This window comes from Lycium ferocissimum, chromosome 1 (genome assembly GCF_029784015.1).
Source record: "Lycium ferocissimum isolate CSIRO_LF1 chromosome 1, AGI_CSIRO_Lferr_CH_V1, whole genome shotgun sequence".
Lineage (NCBI taxonomy): Eukaryota > Viridiplantae > Streptophyta > Magnoliopsida > Solanales > Solanaceae > Lycium > Lycium ferocissimum.
The window spans coordinates 4,605,109-4,622,902 of NC_081342.1; the positions used below are offsets into that span (position 1 = coordinate 4,605,109).

General features: G+C 34.6%; 1 protein-coding gene across 3 annotated transcripts; it reads left to right on the forward strand.

Moving 5' to 3' along the window:
• The first annotated feature begins 10,539 nt into the window (after positions 1–10,539).
• On the forward strand, positions 10,540–17,229 carry LOC132066294 (transcription factor bHLH92-like). Of its 3 annotated transcripts, XR_009416852.1 has the most exons (5): positions 10,540–10,940; positions 14,173–14,463; positions 15,341–15,456; positions 16,203–16,274; positions 16,386–17,229. XR_009416852.1 is itself a non-coding variant. In XM_059459689.1 (4 exons), exons 1-3 carry the CDS (start codon positions 10,620–10,622, stop codon positions 15,431–15,433), a joined length of 705 nt encoding a protein of 234 aa, XP_059315672.1. In that variant the 5' UTR covers positions 10,540–10,619; the 3' UTR covers positions 15,434–15,456; positions 16,386–17,229. The 3 variants fall into 3 exon arrangements, 2 of the variants coding, with proteins under 2 accessions (XP_059315672.1, XP_059315634.1); XM_059459689.1 differs by lacking the exon at positions 16,203–16,274; XM_059459651.1 differs by lacking the exons at positions 16,203–16,274; positions 16,386–17,229 and having other exon boundaries at positions 10,541–10,940; positions 15,341–15,717.
• The last annotated feature ends 565 nt before the right edge of the window (positions 17,230–17,794 follow it).

Sequence of the window (17,794 nt, forward strand, 5' to 3'; positions counted from 1 at the left end):
AAAAGTGCATGATTTCACCTTATTAATTAGGGGTCATTATTTGCTATCTACATTAAACAATATTGTTTGTTATTAGTGGCTTATAATCACATAGAGTGATGGACGGTCAGTTGAACACTCTTTATCAGAAAATTATACTATGTGTATATACAGAGAAAATTACAAGATATATGTTGATGAAATATTGTTGTTTACACATCATTAAATTAACCTTGAATATCATTAGCGAAATTATTACTTTGCCACTGGTTCTCCTGTTAAACAAATAACTTTCCACTAACTTCACTAACAAATAAAGTATTCTAAAAAAAAATGGGAAAGATATGTCTAAACAGACTACTCAAGTGTTCTTTTCCCATTTATTTTATAGCTTATTTGTTTTCTTCATCATAATTTGTATAGGGGATACTTACAAAAAAAAAAAAAAAAAAAAATCAAACAATACATGAATTTTTGTGTAATATCCAAAATCATAAGGAAAATATGTTGACTAAACCTTGAATTGAAGCATGTGTTATTATCCTTAAAATTATTAAAGTAAATCGAAAAGTTAACTTTAGTAGGAGTTTAAATTCTACATTCTTGGAAGTACTATATATTCTATTTGTAAAGCTCTGATTTTAGTACTATAATTATAAAATAAAGCTTCCACCAATAAAAATATACAAGTAGGATAGACTTTGACCAATTAGTGAAAGAACTCTCCAAGACAAATTAAGACTAAGTCACAACATTTGACCACATGTTAAATGTGAATTTCATGAACATTGTGCTAAAATTCCTCCTCACCCATCAAAGCCTGTCAAAATATGTATATAGCCGTTAGAATAACTAAATTTTAAAGTTCCTGGCAAAAAGAGAAAGAAAACAAAAACAAAAATCAGCAGCCATGGAAGAGTTCTTTCAAGTTTCTTGGTTTGATGATGATAAAGCTAATATTGAGGTGAATCAAAGTGCTTTTGTGAGTTTTAGAGAACAACCAATGGAAGGTCGTTTAATTTGAAGTTTGAAAACAATGTAATATCAATTCTATCAATTTAATTAGGACTTATGTATAACTACATGTGTGCAGGTGGATCAATGGGAGCCCGGAACCAAAATGCCCCCAAAAAAAAAACATTTTCAACCAAAATACCCCAACAACAAAAAAAATGTTACAAAAATACCTTTAGCGCAGTAATTTACTGCGCTAAAGTAGTTAACGGAGACGTTAGTTCAAGGACCTGCTATAAGCCTTGATAAATTCGCGCTATAGGGTTAGTCTTTTTTTTTTTTTTTTTTTTCCGGCTCTTTTGGTTAACCCTTCTTTCGTTACACTTTTTAACGTACTTTGACCATAGATTAATCATGCTTCGGGACCGAAACTTCAATATTTTATATAGAACCCTACTTATTTTTGTGCGATTAATAAGGTAGGATCAACACATCAAGGATACACAAAAGTTCGGATGGCGTTTTAGAGGTTGAAAAGTGCTCGAACGCCATTTTCGTTCAAGGCTCGGTGACATTAGCTTGAAGTTCTTTACGAATACTTAAACTTGTTCATTAATAATTAATCAAAAGTTAGTCAAAATGACAGCAGTCATACAAAAAAAAAAAACTTAATTAAATTGCATCATTCATAACCTTGAGTAGATAAAAATACTTAACATACTAATATTCTTCAAAATAACAGCATAATGATATATTAAACTTAAAACTAAAATGACAACATTCTTAATCATCATCGAGTACAAGTCCTCAATATCGTCCTCGAAAAATATTGGCGGTTTCTTAAGACACATCTTTTTTCGGTAGCGATTAGTTCTCTACCGGTTGATGATGCTTGTTCTTCGGCCAACTTTAGCATGTAAAATCTACATCGTCTTGCCAGCATCCTGTTGTTTTCTTTTCTAATCCTTTGCACGGCAAGCTCGCAAGTTTCTGGACCTACTTGAGGCATGGTTAAGGAGTACCTTGTTGGTATTGGAGCGTTGAGATTTTCCAAGTCACGAACAAGACGTTCTGATTCGGCAAGCCGATGTGACCATTCTCGGCGTAAACCGCAATAATATTCCCGCGGATCTGAATATTTCATCGCGTAAATCATCATTACGCTATAAGAAGGTGGGGATTTAGCTCATCTAGTTTGAAATCACCGGTATCGCTCGAAAAGCTTGCTATGATTTGAACTCTCATCATCTTTGCTATTTGATTCTTTTGGAAGGAGTAAAGACCAAAGCCGAGTTTCTACTACTCGACATTGAATATGGTGTAGTCTAATAACAAAGAAAGGGCTACTTATATAGTTGCAAACCCAAGTACCACTGGGGGGGGGGGGGGGGGGGTCTTTATGACCCTACCTACTTACCTTATTGTAAGAAAAATATTAATCTTCATCGGACATTTCACGGTCCGAATCCCGTTTGGATCTAAATCTTGTGCTACCATGTATACCATATTCTACCCTATGGTAATCGTATTTGCATCCGATTGTTCTCTTCGCGAAAACAATTAAGAGCCAAATTAAACTCTTGTGGAGTTCGCGAGGCATTGACATAGTACGTTTTTTTGGGCGTTTAAGCCCTACGACGCTAACTTGTGCTCCGGTCTTTGCAACCTCCCTAACACGCCAATCCCACTCCTCTCGTCATTTTATTATTGTATTCTCGATTGAATCTATCGTTAGGGTTATTTGAGTAATGAAAATCATCATCATCTAGTTCCCGGGTCCTACCCATTGCTTCAAATATGTTTCTTTGGAGTGAACGATATAACACGACTAATATCTCTAAATTGGTCAAAAAATGACATAGTAGCTCAATTTTGTGTGGAATGTTGTGTGGTTGGTAACAACTATTCGTCAAATTACGTTATATAAAGTTTGATTCGAATCATGATGTTTTCTGTGTGACAGTGGTATAGCGCAGTAAAATAATGCGTTATGCCAGTATAACACATTAAATTACTGCGTTATATTGCATTAACGCGAGCTTATTCTGCGCGCTATCTTTACATCATTGGAATATACTATAACGCATTTATTTCATGCGTTATGCATCCCTCCACACTTAATTTGATTTGACGGTAACTTGCACCGTAATTGTAATTGCATGCATGCGTTGGTTCTATATTCAAACTTCAAATCTTATAAATACCGAGTTTGTATAATGCAAAAAAAGCAAAAAATTCAAAGTTTCATCTAGTTTTTGCGATTTGTATTCCTCATAAATTATTCAAAATATGGCAGATGTTCCAAGAATTAAAGTTTCTTTATTCTGGGACGGACAAATTATATTCGAGGAAAATAATTTGCGCTATGATTCTTCCCCAAAATACCATGTTAAGTTTCCACTTGACTTAAAATTCTCAAAACTACTCCAAGCCTTGTATAATAGACTACAAGTTAGTAGAAGTGATTTTGATCTAAATATAATTGGAAAATATCCAACGTCATTTACGCCGCAAGGTGTAACTAGTTATGGACAGTAGTACATTCAAGACGATGAAATCGTTGATTTTTTGAAGGCGCCTTATGATTATAGGAAATGCATAACTTTAAACGTCCTTGAAATGTATATAGAGAGGTCCCCATTAATCGTCGGGAAGCCCCGTCTATAATTCGGCCGAAGTCACTCAAGCGGAACCTACTTATCAACACAATTACGACATGAGTACCTATGAAAGCATTTTGACTAGCCAAATGCCTACGGATAGTTTAAGTCGGCAATTTGACGGGAAATGGTAAATATTCATTTTTTACATTATTATTATTATTATTATTATTATTATTATTATTATTATTATTATTATTATTATTATTATTATTATTATTATTATGTGTAGTGGCACTTGAATGATACTAATGATGTTGATTATATTATTTAGGGGTTATACACGATATGGATCATATCGGACGGTCTCCTCAATCGGGATGGATGAATCGAGGTTGGAACATCCTCGACCTATCCAACAACTCAAAGCGATGGTCCTTCCTCAAGTTTCGGTGCGATTGATTACTATCGGTACGTATTTTTTTTAACATCAATAGTGTTATTTGATGTGTAGTAGTTAAAACACCCTAATTTCTTGTGTAGGGAGAATGTGGTGGTTGCACCAAATTATAGGCAAAGGCGTGTTATGGATGGTCCAAATTATCCGAATTATATAGTGACATTATCCAGCGATAGTGAGGAAATACCTAATGTGGAGGAAAGTGACGATGAGCAAAGTGACGATGAGATTGAGGTTCGAACTAATCCTCGACATCAAGTAGAACTGTTGCAAGACATGATGAACGAGTTCGGCACACGAGGAGGAAGCGAATTCACGAAGAACCATTTGAACAAGAACAATCGATTCGGTTCGGTAGCCGCAAAGCCAATTTCAACAGCAAGAGTCGACCCAGATTCAGTGGCATTCCGATGAGATCCCTATCTTGATCATCTTCAAGATCGCCCAGATGCCTTTGTCTTTACTAGGGATGATGATCATATTCGGCGAAGTTTGTGGAAAGAGCCAGTGGATGCGGTAAAACAAAAGGCTCATATTGAAAAAGGGATGATTTTCAGCTCGAAAAAATCATTGCAAGTGGTTAAGATTTATTGCATCCGGGGGATGAGGGAGTTTAAAGTTGACGATTCCACACGAAAACTTTGGCGATTGGTGCGCAAGCGAAAGTATCAAGGTCGCGAATGGATGCTCGTGGTAAGGAAAGCCGCCGAAAAGATGTGGACTATTTCAAAGTTCTACACAAAGCACACTTGTGATATGGGTGACCTCCCGGATGATCATTGCAATCTAGATACTAATTTGATTGCGCGTGTATTAGTTGGCGACATTAGAGAAACCCAAGGTATCCCTTCGCCTAAGTTTATTTTATTTTTGGTGTTAATATAATGTTACTTGTTTTTATATCGATATTTCAACTTTTCGGGTACCCTATTAAAGATTGTATTAGAGCCGTCCTGAAAGTATATAGCAAAACTGTTACTAGGAGGAAGGCGTATCTTGGGCGTAAGCGTGCACATGAAATAGTCTTCGGCAATTGGGAGGGCTCTTTCAAGACGTTGCCGAGATACATGGCGGCTCTACAATACTTCAATCATGGTACTGTTGTTGAATGGAAGCTCAAATCGAAGCCTGGTGTGCCCGATAATATTTTTAATTTTGTATTTTGGGCCTTCAAACCATGCATTGATGGGTTTGCTCATTGTCGGCTGTAATATCAATAGATGGAACACATGTGTACGGGAAGTATGACATAAAGGCAACACGTTATTGCTAATAGCGGTTGGAATGGATGCAAATGGAGCTATATTCCCTTTAAGCACGCAATTGCAGCTAATGAGAGCATTAGTACGTGGGGTATGTTTTTGGACTACTTAAGGCAACACGTTATTAAGGATAGCATGGGAATATGTGTGATCTCGGATATTGCCCGTGAAATCTTGCGGGGCATATTGTACGATATGTTCAATTTGCGGGGCCCACAAAACATAACATGGAAATGAAAATTTTTAAAAACAAACAAGCCTTTCCAAACCTACATCGTTATTGTTTAAGGCATTTGAAGGCAAACTTCCAAAAGGCATATCGAATCCAAACAGACTTTGCAATGTGGATGTGGGCCCGACATATCATACACTCGACATGAAAATTTTTCGCAACAGCCTTTCGTTTTTTTCTTTATCATAACTTCGAACACCACACAATAACGAGCATCGGGAGTTTAAAATTTTGACCGAACTGCGCTACGATGGACATTATTAGGCGGGCGAATGAGGAAGCCTTCCAACCAAATTAAATGCAATTGATAAAGACAAATGGACATTACACCGGGATGAAGGTAGGCGATGGGGTATTGATGTGATCAAACTCATCATATTCGAATTAACAAAGAACCAATCGACCGCCACAACACAAGGATCTTGTTCTTGAAACACATTTGATGGGCCGAATTCAAGAAAATGGATGTATCCGTAGTTATAGGCGTCGGATTAAAGTGATTCAAAAACTATGTGAAAGATGATGATTTGAACTATAAAAATAGCTGTTGAATCGTTTAAATCTAGTACCAAAATCATGGTATTTATTTCCAACTCGGACAGATAAATAAATAGTCGATGGTAAGAAAATTAATTTTTCGAAAAAAATCGATAAAGGTATCCATAAAGGGAAGGGCCGCGGGCCCCACGGACGGGTGCCGAACTAGAGGGGTAGGGGAGAGTGATGTCTTATGAACTTACATATTATGTTTTGGGGCGTTTCGAGGTCGTATGCAAAAAACGTTCGTAGTTTTCTTGAATGATCAAGAACAAATAAAGTTCCTAAGTTTAATCCTACAAAAGACAAATCAATTTACATTAAAGATACGAACATCAAAGAAACACCAATCGCTACACAATTTTGAAAACAAGATATCAAGAACATCACCGACCATACTAAAGATGCTTGGAACAAATACGATTCACAAACCTAAAAACAAGGATAAAAGACACACATGCCAAAAAGAAAATAACTCTAATTGCAACCTAGGCTTTAAGCTCAAAAACGTGAATAGTATATTTACAAGTCATGAGAACCCTTTATATAGGCCTAGGGTCAATTCCAAACCATTGCTTTACCAAAAATTATGAAGATTTCCCCTATATATTCACCAACCCCTATTAACTCGGCTAATATCAACAACAACCAAAATAACTAAAAACAAGGAAAGTAAAATCCACAAAGTATTCAAGACAATTCAATACAAGGAAAAGAATAAAGAAATGACAATAAGTTTCTTTCTTTCAATTTCATAAACTACGTCAACGGGATAAAGATCCTCATAATTATAGAAAAATTAAATATTGACTTATAATATAAATCAAGAAATAAGTCAAACCTATTTAGAAAAAGAGTCAAGAAACAAACGTTACATAAAATTTGTTCATCATACTCCCTAATCTTACAAACTTGATTCCATGACATTTTTTTTTCTTGAATTTACACAACCACACATACACCTTGTGTTTCTTGATTTTCTTGAATTTCATGATATTTTCATCCATTTCATACAACAACACACACAACAAGCCAAATACAATTAATTCACTATCACCACACAACACACACAACTCACTAACCTTCAACTTTCACAACTCATTCAACATTTATATTTTCATGTTTTTCATTCATTTACGTACTACAACATCAACAAATCATGCATAACACATAAAGGAGGACTTACCTTCTACTTGTTCATACGGCCACCGCAAGAATAAGAACTTTGCTCAATTCAACAACTACCTCATGTTGTTTAGCACCTTCCAAAGAGTAGAATTGTTTGAGGAAACTATTGTTTTTTTTTTTCTTCACCCCTTTTTCTCTTGGTATTGTGAGAGCCGAATGGTGCTCTCTCTCCCTTTCTCTCAATGTTTCTTGAACTCTCTATGGATAAATGAAGGAAAAGATGACTTGGTCATCATTTCCAAGTAAAATGAAAACATGTGGCCTTGGCCCACAATTATCTTGGCCGGCCACTTTGACCCCTCAACTAAGTTTTCTTATTTTTTTTTGGATGCCAAAATTCCAATCTTTAACAATACCCACAAAAATGAATATGCGACTTATCATTGGAGACAAAATACGAAAATAAAAGTCACAAATATAAGGCTCGTAAACACGGGTGTAACAACCCGTCACCGCAATGGGAGAATGACATTTAGCAGTTGTGGAGCATATTTGAACTCACGAGGCCAAAGTGTGCGCACCAAGGTAAAGGAGGTAACGTTCACACAAATATTGTGACCGGAGAGTTCCAAGTAGCGCATATTTGAACTCACAACAAGTGTGCACCAGGTAAAGGAGGTAACGTTCACACAATTTGTGAGATTCCAAGAACATGCAATCATATCACACGCCATGTTCTCATGCCTTCAAGTGTTTTATCACAATGGGAAAGAATGCCTCCTCGTACATGGCCGAGGAATATACGGTTGAAAATTATGCGAAACGTATGTTGGAAGGTTCTACCCAACATAGTGAGAGTTATTGGCCACCGGATCCATTTTCAATGGTTGCAAATAAAGCATTTATCCGTAAATTCAGAAAGAATGCATACTCGCGTATTCATAATGAAATGGATGTTCACCGGGGAGATACACTCGAAAATGCTCATTTTGCAATTATGTTGGTCATGATAAGCGCAAGTGTCCCTTACGGCATGGTGGTCAAACTACATCTCGCGGTGGAAGTACCTCTCATGGTGGAGGAAACTTTAGTGGTGGAAGTACCTCTAGTGGTGGTGGCACATCTCGCGGTGGTGGCGGAAGATCAACTCAAGGGCATTAATTGATGAATTTTTTTAAAGTTTTTTTCTTACTTTGATGATTGTATTTTTAAAAGTTTGGGTTTCTTATTAATGAATTAGTATGTTAAGTATTTTCATCTACTCAAGGTTATGAATGATGCAATTTAATTAAGTTTTTTTTTTTTTTTTTGTATGAATGCTGCCATTTTGACTAACTTTTGATTAATTATTAATGAACAAGTTTAAGTATTCGTAAAGAACTTCAAGCTAATGTCACCGAGCCTTGAACGAAAATGGCGTTCGAGCACTTTTCAACCTCTAAAACGGCCATCCGAACTTTTGTGTATCCTTGATGTGTTGATCCTACCTTATTAATCGCACAAAAATAAGTAGGGTTCTATATAAAATATTGAAGTTTCGGGGTCCCGAAGCATGATTAATCTATGGTCAAAGTACATTAAAAAGTGTAACGAAAGAAGGGTTAACCAAAAGAGCCGAAAAAAAAAAAAAGACTAACCCTATAGCGCAGTAATTTACTGCGCTATAGCAGTTAACGGAACCGTCTCCATTAACTACTTTAGCGCAGTAAATTACTGCGCTAAAGGTATTTTCGTAATAGTTTTTTTTGTTGGGGTATTTTGGTTGAAAATGTTTTTTTTGGAGGCATTTTGGTTTCGGACCCGATCAATGGTGTGGGGCCTAAGGACAAGGCTAGAGGAGACTGAGGATTAGCACTAATAATTACTTCCTTAATTCAAAATTTAACGTGTTTTTTGACATAACTCAGTGTGAAAAGGTGCATCTAATATTTTTGGGATATATCTGAAAACATGTAGTCCATCACTTGAATTTCTTCATCTTTTGGCTCATTATCCATTCATTCTCCTCGAAAGTGTCTATGTCTTTTACCATGATTATGACAAAAATAGTTGAGAAATTTAAGAATTCTTCGAAACTTCTATTTGAACATATATATTAGAAATTTTCGAATGGTTTGTTGTATTTTGGAGTAAGACGTCACTTTATAGATATTCATGTTGATTGTTTAGAGTGCCAAATTAGTGCCAAATGTATTGTATTTTAGAGAGAACATGGGCTATTTTTTAAAGTTACCAACATCATAAAGAAATATATATAGACCCTTCACACTTTATGGATAAGATACATATCATAGGCAACTAATGTGCATTGGTGGAATAATCAAAGAGTCCACTTTGGTAGACAATTTTCAAAATAACTAGTTAACTACTATTGACTTGTAGCATACTAAGCCCAATTTAATGACATAAAATAATTCCACTATCGTACTTTTATGATTAATTAATTGAGCAAGATATAATTTTTAACTTTAAATTTTGAGTTATAATAGTTTGCGCTGATACTAGTAAAATGGTCTATTACAATTTACACATGCTTTCCTCAATCTCTTAAACTCTCACTCCATAAAACATACTACTACTCCGTTTTGGTGTCAAATATTATAATTTTTTAACTATAAAATTATATTCTAACCTAAAAATGGACCATTTCACCTTATTAATTAGTGTTATTATATTTTCTATCTACAATAACTATATTGTTAGTTATTAGTGGCATAGTCACATGGAGTGATGAATGGTCAGTTGAATACCCTTCATCGGAAAATTATACTTTTACGCATACATTAAATTAGCCTTGAATACCCTTAATTAGAGAAAAATTTCTTACTTCTCTGCTGGTTCTGATGTTATACCATTCATAACTTTCAACTAACTTCACTAACAAAGTTAAGTATTCTAGAAAGAAAGTGACTCAAGTTTTCTTTTCCTGTTTATTTTATAGCTTATTTGTTTTCTTCGTCATACTTTGTATGGGGCATACTTCCAAAAGAAATTAAACAATACATGAAGTTTTCTGTCGTATCCAAAATCATAAGAAAAATATGTTGCTAGACCTTAAATGCAAGCATGTGTTATTATCCTTAAAAAATATTAAATTAAATCCAAAGTTAACTTAGTAGGAGTTTAAATTCTACATTCTTGGAAGTACTATATATTCTATTTGTAAAGCTCTGATTTAAGTACTACAAAATAAAGCTTCCGCCAATAAAAATTTACAAGTAGAAGACTTTGACCGTTATTGAAACTAAGAACTCTCCAAGACAAATTAAGACTAAGTCACAACATTTGACCACATGTTAAATGTGAATTTCATGAATTATGCTAAAATTCCTCCTCACCCATCAAAGCCTGTCAAAATATATATATATATATATATATATATATATATATAGTCATTAGAATAACCAAATTTTAAATTAAAGTTCCCGGCAAAAGGAGAAAGAAAACAAAACAAAAACAAGCTAGCCATGGAAGAGTTCTTTCAAGTTTCTTGGTTTGATAATGATGAAGCAAATTTTGTGGTGAACCAAAGTGCTTTTGTGAGTTTTAGAGAACAACCAATTGAAGGATTTGGAGTTTTTGGCTATGAAAGTAATGTATCGACAAATTATCAGAACATGAACAAGAGGATGATGGAGTTCTTGAAGAAGAATTGGAGTCCCAAAAATGGAGAAATGAAAATGGAAAGAGAGAAAGGTCATAAACACATGATTAAAGAGAGGATTAGAAGGCAAGAGCAGAAGCAGAATTATTCGGCCTTGCATAAATTGCTTCCTATGGGAACTAAGGTTAGTGCATCTCCATACCAAGAAGTTCCACTGGTAAAAAAAAAAAAAAGCCAATTCCGATTGAATTTCTTAAAAATTGGCTCGTCAGAAGTGTTTCCTACAGACTTTCCATCAAAATTCTCATATTTCTGATGGCGCTGCCCATCGAATAGTCAGCATTTTTAGCAGTGTTCTACATTTTCTTGAATAAAATTTCTAGGTATTGTAGTATCTATTAGTACATATTAGCCTATAATTCAAGCATCCGATATTTGGAACCCGACCACTATCTCAATTAGTTCTAATTCGCGTCGTAGGAAGTCCAATATAAGAGTTGTTAATTGGGCAAATTTGATGAAGAATTGATGAAGAAATGAGAATCTGTGTATAGAGAAAGAGAGAGAAACGAGAGAGTTCTTTCATTTCATTTTTTAGAGAAAAAAGTCTACAATGTACAAGCTAATTAGAAAGAGTTGGGCCTCTATCTTTTATATTGACCCGAGTCCAATGTCCAAGTCTGGTTAAACTAATCAACAACAGTGATAAATAAAAAAAGCCCAAACCAACCTAGCCCACTAACCTATATCATCAACTATTTTATGTACTCTAACACCCCCTTCAAGTTGGAGGGTGATAGGACCCCCAACTTGCCAATGAGAAAATGATGAGCAGGACCAGGAAGACTCTTAGTAAGTACATCAGAAAGTTGAGTGGAAGTGGGAGTGTGATGTAATGACATCAAACCATCAGCAAGCTTGCCTCGAACAAAATGGCAGTCCAACTCAATGTGTTTAGTACGCTCATGGAATACCGGATTCTTGGCAATGTGAATTGCAACTTGATTATCACAGAGAACCGAAACAGGACTGCAAACAGGAAAACCAAAATCAGACAGTAATCTAGTTAGCCAAGTCACCTCTGCCACAGCCTTACTCAAGGAGCGGTATTCAGCCTCAGCTGAAGAAAGAGACACCACGGGCTGCTTCTTGGACTTCCAACAAATCAAGCTACCATTGAGAAGAATACAAAAAACCAGTTACAGACTTTCTACTATCAGGACAAGCACCCCAATCACGGTCACAAAATATTTTGAGAGACAAATAAGAGCAGTTGTTGAGAAATAAACCATAGTCAGAGGTCTCTTTGAGATACCCTAACAAGTGTAGGGCTGCCTTCATATGAGGGAGACAGGGCAACTGTATGTACTGACTTAAGTGTTGGACAGCAAAAGCCAAATCAGGTCTAGTATGAGTAAGGAAGTTCAGTTTACCAATTAGCCTTCTGTAGGTCTCAGGATTGGGTAAAGGATCACCCACTCCAGCCTTGAGCTTCTCATGTAATTCCAATGGACACATAACAGGAGAAGAAATGTCACAGTGAAACTCTTTGAGCAGATCAAGCACAAATTTCTTTTGATGAAGAAGAACACCAGAGGGTGTATACAACACTTCAAGACCAAGGAAATAGTTCAACAACCCCAAATCTTTTATCTTAAACTGTTCATGAAGAAATAGCTTGAGGGCAGAAATTTCAGAGGAATCAGTGCCAGTTAAAATAATGTCATCAACATAAACAACTAGGATGACCAATGAGTCTCTAGAACCTTTGGTAAACAATGAATAGTCATTTAAAGAATGAGAATAACCTCTGGACTGCAGGGCTTGAGACAACTTGGCATACCATTGCCTTGAAGCCTGTCTCAACCCATACAGAGACTTTTGTAACTTGCAAACCAAAGGAACAGGAGAAGAAGCAGAAGTTGTCGATAATTTAGGGGGAAGTTGCATATAGACTTCTTCATCCAAATCCCCATGCAAGAAAGCATTGTTTACATCCAATTGAAAAAGAGACCAATTCTGTTTAACAACAATAGCAACAAAAGTTTTGATTGTAGACATTTTTACTACAGGGGAAAAAGTCTCATGAAAGTCAATCCCCTCTACTTGAGTATCCCCTCTGACCACTAACCTAGCCTTATACCTCTCAATGCTCCCATCAGCTCTATATTTGACTTTGTACACCCATTTGCACCCAATGGGTTTCTTACCACTGGGTAACTCAACTATGTCCCAAGTCAAATTAGCTTCCAAAGCCTCAAACTCCTTTCGCATGACATCTTGCCACTCAGGGACAGATGCAGCTTGAGAGTAAGAAAAAGGCTCAAGAACAGGCTGCTCACTAGATACTGAAGTGTGAGGTTCACAAGTGGAGCTAGGAACTGAAACGGAAGAATTACATATATAATTCTGAAGATAGGCAGACTGTTTCTTAGGTCTGAGAGATGTTCTAATAGGAGCAGGTATAGAAGGAATAGGGGAAGGAATATGTGTAGGAGTGGGAGAAGAGGGTGTGGCTGGCACAGGAGACAAAGAGGAAGAGGGAGAGTATGGAGTAGGAGAGGAAACATGAGAGGAGGGAAGATCAGGACAGGTCATTGGAGGAACAGCAGTATGAGAAGGATCAGCAGATACAGTTGCATGAACACTAGGAACAAAAAAAATGGAGGGGCAAACAACAGCAATGGCAGAACTATTACAATCAGCAACGGTAGAACTACTACAATCAGAAGAAACAACAGGAAAAGCAGCAGGGACAGGAAAATCACAAGTAAAAACAGTTGGGTGATGAGAAAGCTTGTACAGTCCACTGTCAGATCTACCAAGCACCACTGGCTTCTTCAGAGAAGGGCCCTATAGAGCACATAAAGTGTTGGTAAATATAACAGCATGACCAGGTTTAGCAACAAGATTATGGACAGAGATCAGATTGTGCTTAAAATTGGGAATATAGAGAACATTGTGGAGAACAAAATCAGGAAACAAGTTTAGGGAACCAATATTAGTTACTTTAACTTTGTATCCATTGGGAAGGGACACTAGATAAGGAATAGGTAGAGTTTGTAAGTTGAAAACTAGGGACAAATCAGAGGTCATATGATCAGAAGCTCCAGAATCTATGATCCATATAGTGTTTTCTATCGAATACCTCTATATATTTTCTTCTTGAAGTTGTAGTTCTATTTGCTAATTTTCCCCCCAAAACGAAAAAAGAATAAAAGAGAGCCATACATTTGTACCACTCTTCTCATTGCAATCTATTCAACATTTTTGTTTGAGGTTCAATTTGACAAGTTGTCAGAGTTGCATTACACAAGATTAATTCTTTTTAAAAAAAAAATTAAAAAAAAATTAATGCTCATAAACTAAATGAGAATTGCTATAACTATTAAAATATGATGTGCTTGTGATTGCAGGGTGAGAAGAATGCAATAGTCCAAACAGCAGCACAAAGAATTCAAGAGCTGCAAAAATACAAGGAAAATTTAAAGAAGAGAAATGATGAACTTCAAATGATTTTAGCAGAAAGTGAAAAGGAAGAAGTTGAGAAGGCTAATATCAAAGCAAAAGTTAATTATCCAATTTCTGGTGTAGATTCAATGCTAGAAGTTCTCAAGTGCTTGAAGAATTGTGGAACCAAAGCAAATGCCATACAGTCAAATTTTTCTCAGCAAGAATTCTCCACTGTGATTGAAATAGAAACTAAGGTAATAAGTGTACTTTTCTCCTTGCCACATTGGGGCGGATATAGGCTTGAATATATGGGTCCGGTAGAATCAAGTAATTTTGGCTCAAATCATGTATATGTGATAAAAATTTCACTAAATATGTGTAAGAATTGGATTCAGACCCCAATGATTAACATTTGAAGTCGTCGTCCTAGGATCAATAACCCTTAGTGTTAAAGACCATTAATTTGAGTGATAAAATTTAAATCTTAAATCCGTCTCTGTTACCCGACGAAAGTAGGTTATGTGTTAAAGACCATTAATTTGAGTGATAGCTTAATATTAAGTGTTTACATTATATATTAGAGATTTAATGTTTAATTCTTGTCAATTCTTATAGACAATAATGTTGAAAAAATAAACACGTTTTAGTAAGGAGCACTTTACCCTTTTTTGGACCTATCTTGCTCAAATTCGGATTACCTGGACCAGTTCAGATAACGAATACTACAGTGGAAAAAAGCATCTGAAAAAGAAAATCTGTGATACTATCCCTATCCCTACTGCCGTGGGGGTTAGTTCAACTCACCCAGTTCATTACTCACTCTGATTCAATGTATGTGACATATTGTATTTTTAATGTCACAAAAACAATACTATAGTTTTTTTATTTAAAAATAATTTAACTTTAAACCTTACCATTGCATCTATAATGAGGTGATTTATTGTCACACAATTGTTCATGATTTGTTTTAGATCACAAATTTCAAAAGTCTTTATTTCTTTCTTAAATTTCGTGTCCAGTCAAACACAGCCACGGAACGGGGGGAATAATACTTTTTTTTTTTTTTTTAATGTTTGTCAAGCTGCTCTTTCATTGATTTAATGTGCCTAATAATGGTCAATTTTCTGATAGAGTGGAGCAGCAGAACTAGAAAAAGCAGTGCAAAATACTCTAGTTGAAGCTGAAAGGAATTTTCGTGCCCATTGGCAGCCAATGACCCTGTAATTTTAAGCCATAGAATGATTCAAGTTGGGCTCTCAAAGAAATTTTGGCGTCTGATATTTGACCAGTTGATATATATATAAAATTATTATAACCAGTTATTTGCTTATTGATCTGGAAAAGATCAACAGCTCTTGAGGGGTTTTAATTCACTTCAAAAATTCTGGCACAATGTAATGCTTGTATCTGAGCTGCTAAGCAAGATTTATTTCCTAAATTACTGAAGCACCTGAAATATGAGCATCAAATGCGAATTCATGAACTTTATGGGTTCGGATTTGGAACTCACCACGTCATATCAATTTATTAGGTTTGAAATTTACTATTTGCACGTATTTACATATTTTTAAACATATACACATGCAGAGTCTAAATTAAAATTACTGAGTTTGGATGAACCCTTGAGTTAAATTTGGTTACATTACTTATTCAAAGCAACCCATAACTCGAAGAGAGTTACCAATTATTAGAAAAACAAATGATGAAAATAGAGTGTGTGTAGGATAATTGTTTTACTTTGAAGAATAAATCATCTTTGGGGAACTCAATAGTATAATTAGAGATTTTAAAAAATGAAACCTGTTTATTATGACCCAAACAAAAATTTTGGACGGGTCGGATTAACCCATTCATCAATGGATCAACTCAATTTGACACTTTTAAGAGAGGTTTAATATTGTTGAAAACATTTCTTCTCTTGCAAGTTACAATAATTAATTGATTTACACTATAAAAGTACCTACGTAAAAAAAGTTTGTGAGTTATTTTCAAGGTTAGAGTTTTTTTATTTCAAAGAAGAAATTAAGAAGGGAAGCAATGTGTAAAATTATTGAAGAAGTAACAGGTAAATTAAAGCCTCTCTGTGCTAGTTTCTTCTCCCAATTTTTTTTTATTAAAAACTTTCTTGTGCTTACTGGTATTTTGATATGTGATTTTTTTTTTTTTTTTGTATCAGTTCCAGGCGTGTTGTTTATTGGCTTTGCTGCTTTCATAAACAATCTTGAGTGAGTCTTTTACTTTTGCTAATTATAATTACTTCCAATTTATACGTAGTGTGCTTGGTTTATTCATTTTTTTGTTGATAAGGAAAACAATCTTAGAACAATTTAATTAACTCACTTCGATTTTTCAATTCCTTGTTTCGAAGTTTTTTTTTAAAATTTAATTTGAACCCCTTTTGGACCTCTAAATAATTATTTCAAATCATAAATTTCGCTCAACTTTTAACAAATATCCTATTAAATTTTTGGTCGATCCAAAAAATCATACAATTTTCAAACAATATATTTTAGTAAGAATTGGAAAAAAACTTTGCATAAATAATTAAGAAGGATTTTATAGATAGTTTGTCTTTGTAACCAAAAAAAAAAAAAACTCGAAAAGTTGATAACTACAAACCAAATCGACCAAAATATACTGAATTTTAAATATATGAACTAAAAAAGAAGCTAAACTATCCGGTTCTGTTGGTTTGGGTTAGAAATAATAGTGCAAACTCATCAACCCAGACTCCAGGAGGTGTAGTGAGATGGATAGAATCTCTTCAATAAGCCTAACGCGGTGCAAATTGAAATTAAGTGACACAGTGAACATTGTATATTATATGATATATCCAAAAACATACAAACCCCATGAGTATATATGTGTGTTATATCTCACTAATTAATATAATTCCTAGTAGCTGTGACTATAATGGTGTAAACTCTATTTTGTTCTGATTACAGTATGAGAAAGGCTTATGATAAAACCATGGGAAGGGCTCATAGAGAGTTTGCCATGTAAGAGAGTTTGTTATATATATATATATATATATATATATATATATATATATATATATATATATATATATATATATATATATATATATATATATATATATAGGGTGGGCCCCATACTAAACACCAAGCAATTTTCAAAAAAAAAAAAAAAAGTAGAATTCATCATCTCGACCCATATTAACAAAATAAAGCAATATCAGAAAAAAAAAAAAAAAAAAAAAAAAAAGGGTGGATCTCATAATAAAAAAACAAATAATGTCAAAAAAATAGTGCATCCCATATTAAAAAATCAAACAACATTCATGTAATTTCCAAAGTATCTCATTAAGTCAATAATGATGGATTTATTGTCACATGCGTATCAACCCATTAGTGGGAGCAAATGAAATTATTGTACAACAAAAAATATGGATCCCATATTATTGCTTTTCTTCAAAAGGTTAAGTAGCCAAATCATACAATTTTCTTTCTTTTTTTATATTAGCCTAAAATCTAATCTAGATATTGAACTGTTGTATTTGCTATTCCACCATGTCATTTATTTGTTATGTTTACTAAAATAAATATACTTAAAATATTTATATTT